Raw genomic sequence first — 10217 nt, 5'->3', positions numbered from 1 at the left:
CAGTCTCTGTGGTGTGAGATGGTACCTCATTGTTGTTTTGATTCACATCTCCCTGATTATTAATGATATGGAATATTTTTTCATGTGTCTTTTGGCCATTCATATTTCTTCTTTGAGGAAGTATCCATTTCTTCTCCCCATTTTTTGATGGGGTTAGTTTTTTTTTTTTCCTTGTTAAATTCTTTCAGTACCTCGTATATGTACCATTTTCTATGAGCCCACAACTTTCCGGCTGATCGCTCCTGGCAAAGTATAGATGAAGAGGACCAGAAAGATGATGAGGATGATCAAAATGAAAGCAATGATGATGTATTTTTTGTAATTTCTCCAGATGAGGTGGTAGAGGCACTTGAAGGGACTCACAAACCAGGAGAAGGAGGTGTCTGGACGGCTGAGGAGGAAAGCAAGAGAAGATCAGGGTGGGGCTATCACTCCAGCGCCAGGTAAATTAAATACATAATTATAAGATACCAAAAAAGTCGGTTGTGATATCAGATCTATGGGCTATTGTATAACCATTAAAATCTTAATTATTGGCACATAAAGAAACCTAGTAAGACCATAACAAATGGCCAAAGGGAATAAATATGAGAACTGATCTATAAAAAAACGTCTAGTTCAACCTTTATGGAAAGCAATATGGAGATTCCTCCAAAAACTGGAAATCGAGCTCCCATACGATCCAGCTATACCACTCCTAGGAATATACCCTAGGAACACAAAAATACAATACAAAAACCCCTTCCTTACACCTATATTCATTGCAGCACTATTTACCATAGCAAGACTCTGGAAACAACCAAGATGCCCTTCAACAGACGAATGGCTAAAGAAACTGTGGTACATATACACAATGGAATATTATGCAGCTGTCAAGAGAGATGAAGTCATAAAATTTTCCTATACATGGATGTACACAGAATCTATTATGCTGAGTGAAATAAGTCAGAGAGAGAGAGAGAAAAATGCAGAATGGTCTCACTCATCTATGGGTTTTAAGAAAAATGAAAGACATTCTTGCAATAATAAGTTTCAGACACAAAAGAGAAAAGAGCTGGAAGTTCCAGCTCACCTCAGGAAGCTCACCACAAAGAGTGATGAGTTTAGTTAGAGAAATAACTACATTTTGAATTGTCCTAATAATGAGAATGTATGAGGGAAATGGAGAGCCTGTTTAGAGTACAGGCAGGGGTCGGGTGGGGAGGGGGGAGACTTCAGACATTGGTGATGGGAATGTTGCACTGGTGATGGGTGGTGTTCTTTACATGACTGACTGAAACCCAAACACAATCATGTATGTAATCAAGGTGTTTAAATAAAAAAAAAGATGTACAATGAAAAGCAAGACTGTGAAAATTATTGTATCTCCAATGAAGTCATTAATACAATGGCAGAAGGTTTAGCAAACTCTTGTTAGCTGTTCATTCTGTTAAATTGGTGTGTTTCTATAGGGATGAAAAAAAAACTAAGCTTACTATGTAGGGGGCCAGGATTGGAGGGGGGATGGTCACTGAGGGAAGCTGATTCTGCTGGAAACTGTGGTATAGAAATATTATATATATGAAATCCTATCACTAACAGATTGTAAATTACAGTGCCTCAAATAAAATAAGTAAATAAAAATTCTAATTATAATATCAATGGCAGTGGGGCAAAACTCCAGCAAAGACAAGTAAAATATAACAATAATTTTATCTGCTAAACAAGTAGGAAAAACAGGTGAATTTATATATCATTTTATCACTTTCTATGAATTCATGTCATATAAAAAGAAAAAAGTCATAAAAGTTTAATTTTAAAATTCCTATGTTGTACTAGTGAAAAGAAAACTCTCCTTTTGACAAACATTTGGTAATGCTTTTGAAAATTTTCCAACTACAGAAACAAAATGCCACATGGTTGCTTTTTCTTTTTTTCAGTTTTCCTGGAGAAAAACTAAAGCAATGGCTTTCAATCTTTTTACACCTTGGACCAAATCTGGGGCATGGACCAGATTTTCATTCAGTTGAAAAGTGAATGAAGCAAAGCCTCAAGTCTCAGGTATAGAGATTTCAGGGTGTCTTTCCTATTTCTGATGTTGTTGCTCACAGCTCAACTCACTTAGGCTTAGCTAGGGGCTCTGGTTCCTTCCGGGCTTTTCCAACAGGATTCTTCTCAGCCTCTTCTGCTGTGACCAGGTGAAACTCAGCTTCAACCTTGCCCTGCAAATAGACAAGAGTTTGGGTTTTAGTTACAAAGACCAACCCGGACATTGCCATGATGCTCGAAAGAAGTGCTACCAAGGGGTCTTCAAACTACAGCCTGCAGGCCACATAATGTATTTGTTCCCGTTTTGTTTCTTCACTTCAAAATAAGATATATGCAGTGTGCATAGGAATTTGTTCATAGTTTTTATTTTCACTATAGTCCAGTCCTTCAACGGTCTGAGGGACAGTGAACTGGCCCCCCGTTTAAAAAGTTTGAGGTTGTCAGTAAGTATTTTGGCTTTCCTGTTGATTTATTTTGAGAAATAGCATCGCCTTTTCAGTCTTGGGTGAAGCCATTTTTATGACAATAAAAGACTGTTATGATGTTCATAAATTTTGTGAAAAATGATTCCTCATACATATACATATTCAGTTGCAGATGTTATGTGGTTTGCAAGAATTTGAAAATTAACCTATCCATTAAATATAGAAACTTAATAACAATTAGAAAAGAGACTAATTACTAGAGTGACAGATCTTTTTAAATCTGTTCTCACCTTTCTTCCCTGTCAAAGATTTAGAGAGGAGATGGGAGAAGAGGCATTACACCAAATGGCTTTCCTGCCATCCCTCACTGTTTTTGTCATCCCCATGAATTGTTTTAGAATTATCCTCTTATTCTCTATTCTTTTTCTCAGTCTGTCTCTTCAATAGAAACTATTTCTTTTTCCTTTCATTTCCTTCATGTATTCTATGTCATGGAGAATCTACTAGACTTGATGGCCAGAAGAAACCCGAGAAGACAGCCAAGGACACAGAAGTAGAGACTCAGACAGTACGATAATAATATCCAGAAACAATAGAGATGAGGGTCAGAAGACCAGCCAATGGTAGGAAACTTGCCACAAAGAGCAGTTAGAGTAGAGAAAGGTCGGATATGACAATCATGGTTGGAATTAATCACTCTGGATAAGAACTGGGTACTGAAAGGGGATAAAGTAACATGCATGGCAACCTTTCATTAACACTTGTGCCAACCATAGTCTCATAAACAAAGAGTGAGTAAGACAGAGAGAAAGGCAAAATGCTTGCCTCAGAGAGAGCCAAGGTTGGGGTTGAGGGTGGAAAAGAAATGGGGGACACTGGTGGCAGGCAAGTTGCACTGGTGGTGAAGGGTGGTGTACATTATATGACTGAAACCAAACTATGAACAATTCTGTAACCAGAGTGCTTACATAAAATAAAATAAAATAAAATAAAAACAAAGAAGTAGAGACTCAGGGCAGACGCTTCTAACATGCAAAAGGAGCTTTTCAGAAGTTAGCTAACCTCCACAGAACAGTCTAGAACCAATGCTTCTATTTACGAAAGAGTATCAAGCTAAAAGTTGCTCAGTAATTTCTGAGTTTTAGAATGTTTGGAAGAAAGGGAAAACAGTGAACAGGGAAGAAGTGAGAACCCGGATGATAGCTGCCTCTCTGCTCTTAACTGTTCAGACTATGCATTAAACAAGGCAGGCTGCTTCAAGCGTGTGCTATTCCATTTAAACTTAACAACTCTGCAAGGGAGATGCCATTGTTCTCTTTTTGTAGACAAGGAAACAAAAGATGGACAATGCTAATTAACTTGTGTCATAAAAACATTTGCACTGAGATCATTTTACACCTGTTCCCACCCTCTGTTATTTAATGTGTCGAAGTGAGTCCTGTCCATGGAATAAAATAAATGGGCTAGTTATTGAATAATAAATAAGTATACCTGTGAAAATATTTTATTTTATTGAAATAAATGTGATTTACAGAGTCCTTCATAGTTGAATTTCACGTATGCAATGACTCAGGGTCCTTCAGACCACCAGTGTTAACCTCCCTCCACCAATGGACCCAGAATGTATCCTATATCATCACTCTTTGCCCCCTGGACTGAATTATAACAGACCCCTTTCAATTTAGGTAGTAAACGTTTAGGTCCCTTCATTCTATTATCATTGACTTTGGCTTGTATATTTAGTTCTGTTCTTACTTATTTCCTCGCCAATGCATCTGAAACCACTTGGCCCCTGGCTCCTAATCTTTGAATAAGTATACCTTTTATGGAATGCTTTACATAATCATTGTATTGATTCTGGCATTACAATTTGTTTTTTTATTTTTCCCTGCCAGGGCTGCTCTTGGATAGTTTAATAAATATTACAGCACAGCAGAGAATAGCAGGTTAGCACAATAAAGCATAGCATACTGTAATATAACACGGCAGGCCATAGCATGGGATAGTACACTATAACATAGCAAAGGCTAACACAGGATAGCCTTTCACAGCATAACATATCATAACACAAGTTGGCATAGCATAGCACAGAATCCCATGACATAGCACAGCATGGTACAGTCTAACACAGAATACTATTGAGTGAACAAGATTTGGTGACCAGGTTCTACCATTTACTAGCTAAGTCACCTTGGTTCAGTTAATCACCGTCTTTTAGTTTTATTGTCTGGGGATGTTAAAATCATATGTCCTATAATTTTGCTTTGAAAAATAAGTGAAACAACACAAATGAAGTGTTCATCTTAGTGCCTGGAAAAATAGCAAGCTTGAAATGATGGTTATCACCTTCGACACACACACACACACAAATCCCAAGAAGTCTTAAGGACCAAGATTTCTACCAAAAAAAAATGTAAAGGAAATTGAGACAGAGAATATGAAATTAATTCTGCCCTAGACTGAAGAGTCATTAGTTATTCTCATGAAATCTCTTGGCCCTGCTTCACTGCTCTGTCTGCGGCAAAGGTTTTTTTTTTTTTTTTTTTTTTTTTGTATCACAACAGCAGTAAGGAAAGGTTTTTATTGACATAGATAAAAGTTGCTGCTCATTCTCTATCTCTCCAAACACAAGGCTCCATCTCTCATTTCAATTACCACTATTCAGCCAAGCTCCAACTCGATGTCTAAAGCTAATAATAGCTTCCAAATGTAATTTGAAATCAAAAAATAAAAGGGACAGTTTCAGAGACTCTCTCTTAACCTAATGGTATTCTTGTGAGGCAGAAAATAATTAATCCACAAAAACCTAAATTTATGGTCTTTAAACTTCATTGAGCCTGGATGTTTGTTGATGCTGGGGGAGAGGAAGCAGACCTGTTCAGTTTAGACATAACTTCTTCAGCCATAATTATTGCCACTCATTACAGTGGCAGAATTCTCATACAGAGGGGCTTCAAGCTGGCAAAATCCTTTGGGAAAAGAAAAACACACAAACACATCTATGCCCATCTATATATATGTACATCTATGTATGTACAAGTAAGTGTGCATTATTCTATGTCTAGTCATTCTTTGAAACTAAGAGATATATTTCTGGATAAACAACTTAAGGAAATCACTAAAAGGCAGAAAACTTCATTCAAAAATCATAGTAATTCTTTTGTACATTCAAATCATTTTGCTTGTTTTAGAGATGTCCCAGACACATTTAATCTTTTGTTTGTGCTCGACCTGAAAATGGCTTTCTCCTGCTTACTTCCAGTCTGAACAGTTATTCATAGATAGAATTTCAGAGCTAGAGATTTTTTTCTGCTTTCTCTATGGTGTTTACTTCTATATTGTTTCAATGAACAAAGCTAGAAAAAATATGGTAAAATACAGGAGTCCAGAGTAATACTATAAGGGAAAAGTTTCTTTTTCTTTTTTTTGGAAGAACCTCTTATACCAATTACTTCCAAATTGCAAAGACAAAAATGTACTTCCAAAATGAAAGGGTCTAGGGTACAGCAACATGGTCCAGTGAGAAAACATAGCCTGACTAATAAAGATGAACAACTAAGGGAAGTGCCTCCTGGACCTTGGGAAGTTGCCCTACTTTACAGGGAATAAAACAAATAAGCATGATAAGAAAACAATCAGATGAATCAAATTGAATTTCATTGAATAGATCATGTCATGGAGGGAAAGTGATGGGAGCTTTTCTAAAATAACAGGTCAAAGATATGATAACCAAGAGCAACACACAAATGATAAGTGAGTCCTGTTTTGAGAAAGAAATAGGATCCAAAGAGATAGCACAGGGAATAAGGTACTTGCTTTATCTATGGCAGATCCTGATTTGAATCCTTGGTATCACATAAGATCATTTGAACAATGCCAGGGGTTACTCCTGAGTACAGAGCAAGGAATGGGTCATTAACTTGTTTATGTAGGTCTCTTCCTCCTTCCTAATGTGTGTTTGCAAAGCTATGCATGTTCCTCTTAGTACTGATTTTGCTGTGTCCCACAAATTCTGATAATTTGTAGGCCCTTTCTTCCTTCCTGATGTGTGCTTGCAAAGCTTAAATTTTCCTCTAAGATTGCCGCACATCACAAAGAATGAAAACAAGCAGTGCTGGTGGGGATGTGGAGAGAAAGTAGCTCTTTTTCACTGCTGGTGGGAAAGCTATCTAGTCCAACCTTTATGGAAAGCGATATGGAGATTCCTCCATATGATTGAGCTCCCATATGATCCAGCTATACCAATTCTAGGAATATACCCTAGGAACACAAAAATACAATACAAAAATACTTTCCTTACACCGATATTCATTGCAGCGCTATTTACAATAGCCAGACTCTAGAAACAACCAAGATGCCCTTCAACAGATGGATGGCTAAAGAAACTGTGGTACATATACACAATGGACTATTATGCAGCTGTCAGGAGAGATGAAGTCATGAAATTTTCCTATACATGGATGTATATTATGCTGGATGAAACAAGTCAGAGGGAGAGAGATAGACACAGAATAGTCTCACTCATCTATGGGTTTTTAGAAAAATAAAAGACAGTTTTGCAATAATTCTCAGAGACAAAAGAGAGGAGGACTGGAAGGTCCAGCTCACGACATAAAGCTCACCACAGAGTGAAGAGTGAAGTTAGAGAAATAACTACATTGAGAAATTTCATAACAAAGTGAATGAATGAGGGAAGTAGAAAGCCTGTCTAGAGTACAGGTGGGGGTGGGGTGGGGAGGAGGGAGATTTGGGACATTGGTGGTGGGAATGTTGCACTGGTAAAGGGGGGTGCTGTTTACATGACTGAAACCCAACTACAATCATATTTGTAATCAAGGTGTTTAAATAAAGATATTAATAAAAAACAAATAACCACACAAGAAAAGAAACTGTTGACATTGGTGTTGGAAAATGTGTACTGGTGAAGTTTGTTATACATTGTATAACTGTAACTCAATCATGAACAACTTTATATGTGAAAGAGAAACTGTATTATGAACCTTGTAACCGCTGTGTTTAAATAAAACATATTAAAAAATAAATTTTCCTCTTAGTACTGCTTTTGCTGTGTCCCACAAATTCTGATAATTTGTGTCTTCATTTGAATTTGTTTCCAGGAATCTTTGATTTAACCTCTGACCCACTGGTTGTTCAGAAAGGAGCTGTTTAATTTCCAGGTATTAAAGTTTTTCTTTTGTGTCCCTTTGTAGTTCACTTTTTGTTTTGTTTTGTTTTTGTTTTTGTTTTTGTTTTTGGGCCACACCCGGCGGTGCTCAGGGGTTTCTCCTGGCTGTCTGCTCAGAAATAGCTCCTGGCGGGCACGGGGGACCATATGGGACACCGGGATTCGAACCAACCACCTTTGGTCCTGGATCGGCTGCTTGCAAGGCAAACACCGCTGTGCTATCTCTCCGGGCCCTGTAGTTCACTTCTAATATCAGTGCACTGTGATCTGAGAAGGTAGTCTGTACAATTTCTATCCTCTTAATTGTATGGAGGTATGTTTTGTGGGCCAGCATGCTTCTCTAGTTCCATCTTTTGTAGGCAGAGACAGCTCACCTCTGCTGAAATGCCCTCAGGGGATGTACTCTGTTGACTTTCTCTAAGGAGCTGCTCTGGTTGGGATGGTTCACAGCTGCCTCATGGAGCAAACACAGAGGCCATTTAAAATGTCTCCTGTATGCCAAAACACTTGACAGGAACCCTCATCTCTATATTTAAATAAAATCTACATAAATAGAAAATAATTTAAATACCAGTAATAGTTTTCTTCGGTGGGTTTGCATAGTAATAATTTATCTTCATTTTTACAATTTTATCAACTGAAGTTTCCGCAAAACAGCCCTCCGTACAACATTTTGTGGCCCTGCCCTAGAGGAATTTTGTTTTGTTTTGTTTTGTTTTAGTTGTTTGGGTCACACCCCCAATGTTCAAGGCTTACTACTGACTTTGCACTCAAGGATCACCCTGACTTTACCTCCTGCGGCCCCCAGGTAAATTGAGTTTGAGACCCCTGGAAGGGAAAGAGGCTCAGGGACAGATAGGGCAGTACTACTATTTATTGTTTTATACTATCACACAAAATATAAAATAAAAAGCACACATTTTCCATAAGTACCTTTTCTAGCCTCTGTTTTAAAAAATCTCCACACAAAAAGATTTGTCTTTCCCCTTTGCTTACAGAAAGTCTGCTTGTAGAAAATCTTATAAAAAATAGTCACCAAGAATTTAGATGGTTTGTTTGTCTACCAGCCTCCTCAGCTAAGCCGTGAAATTCTGGATGACAGGAATGTATCTCATTCTTTGTTAAACTCTTAGTGCCTAGCAGGAAACTGCATTATTGAAACTGCTGGCAATTGTTTTTCCACCCTGCGGTAGAGGCATAGAAACCTCCCTTTTAATTTTAGTGATGCTATTGAAACTTACTTGGGCTACTTATTTAACTGTCAGTTTGCAGGTTTAATCTGTGAAAGAAACAATCTGTTTTCCATCTTCAAAAGGAGTGTTTCTTTTTAAAAAAACACTTGTGTTTAGTAAAATAATACAGTACAATGGTCTCCTGGAAATTATGTTCGGTATATATTCTCATTCCTCCTACTCAATCTTTAGCAATCTGATTAGAATTGTTTTTACTTACTATGAAGACAGGCACATTCCACAGGAGGAGCATGGAATCCAAGTGCTTACCTTACATGCCTACATGTACACATAAGCAGCTTTAAAATGAGACCTGGCAGGAGGCAGTGCCCATCATGAATGCCTTCTGGGGTGCCAATGCTTGGAACTGGAGGCAAGGACCTAGTGGCTGAATTTTCATTTGGTGGGCCTTGCTTGAATCCCCAACACTTCCTGGGACCACCCAGTTCCATGTACTCATTTTAAATATGTGTGATCTGAGCATCTTCCACTTGGAGACCTCTGTCCAAAGGACAGAGGAAGGGATACACTTAGACAGAGGCATTCCACTACTCTGTCTTACTCTAGGATCATCTAACTTTGTACCTTAGAAGGAAAAGATTCTAGTATTCTCAGTTTCTAGTCTGGTCACTGGTTCCTTAAGAGTAAGGGGACAAATGACAGCGGAACTCTACCTCACTTCAGGCCAAACCCAGATCTCAAGACTAGGCTTTGACTAGTAACTGCTGAGGTGTGAGGTGGGGAAGGAGGAAATCAATCCTCATTTCACTCAGATTTTCAAGGACAAATACAAATTAAAAATAAGAGAAGCAAAAAAAAAAAAAAAATAAGAGAAGCAATTACCTGGTTAAAAATTAGGAAAGATATTTCCCTCTCTCTTTTTTCTTAGTGTTTATACTTTCTAAAACTTATCATTGTAAGCCCTCTTTCTTCCTTTGAAATGCTTTTAAATCCTTTTAAATATGAGACAGAACTTTTGTCTTTAATGCACAAGAATATCTTTATGAACAACTCTGGAGCCATCTTTAAAATGTAAACATCAGGACTGAAAGATGGTGCAGGGTTTAGGAGTTTCCCTAACATCCCCAAACTCATTCTAATCCCCAGCAACCACAGATGGTTCCTCCAAGCTCCACCAGGAATCTCTCCTGAGGGAGCAGTCAGGAATAGTTCTTGAGTATCTCTGAGTATGGCCTACCCTCCCCCTACTCCTCTACTCCCAGAGTAGATATATATATATATATTCCCAGAGAGTGTGTGTGTATATATATATATATATATATATATATATATATATTACAGGACATATAAATCCCTCTTTCCCAGTTTCAGTGTGAGGGAAGGCAT

At 37.9% G+C, this 10217-nt stretch overlaps 1 protein-coding gene across 1 annotated transcript in view; it reads right to left on the bottom strand.

Annotated features, from left to right (window-relative positions):
- Positions 1-210: 210 nt before the first annotated feature.
- FER1L6 (fer-1 like family member 6) overlaps positions 211-10217 on the bottom strand; it is a 135514-nt gene continuing 125507 nt past the window's right edge. Inside the window, exons 39-40 of the mRNA XM_049765618.1 lie at positions 2101-2201; positions 211-391 (exon numbers count right to left, since the gene is read on the bottom strand). Of these exons, the coding sequence (XP_049621575.1) occupies positions 211-391; positions 2101-2201 (282 nt within the window). The remainder of the gene's footprint in view (positions 392-2100; positions 2202-10217) is intronic.

Source organism: Suncus etruscus, chromosome 19 (genome assembly GCF_024139225.1).
Source record: "Suncus etruscus isolate mSunEtr1 chromosome 19, mSunEtr1.pri.cur, whole genome shotgun sequence".
NCBI lineage: Eukaryota > Metazoa > Chordata > Mammalia > Eulipotyphla > Soricidae > Suncus > Suncus etruscus.
The sequence above is the reverse complement of the archived record's forward strand: the minus strand, read 5'-3'. Positions and strand labels throughout refer to the sequence as shown.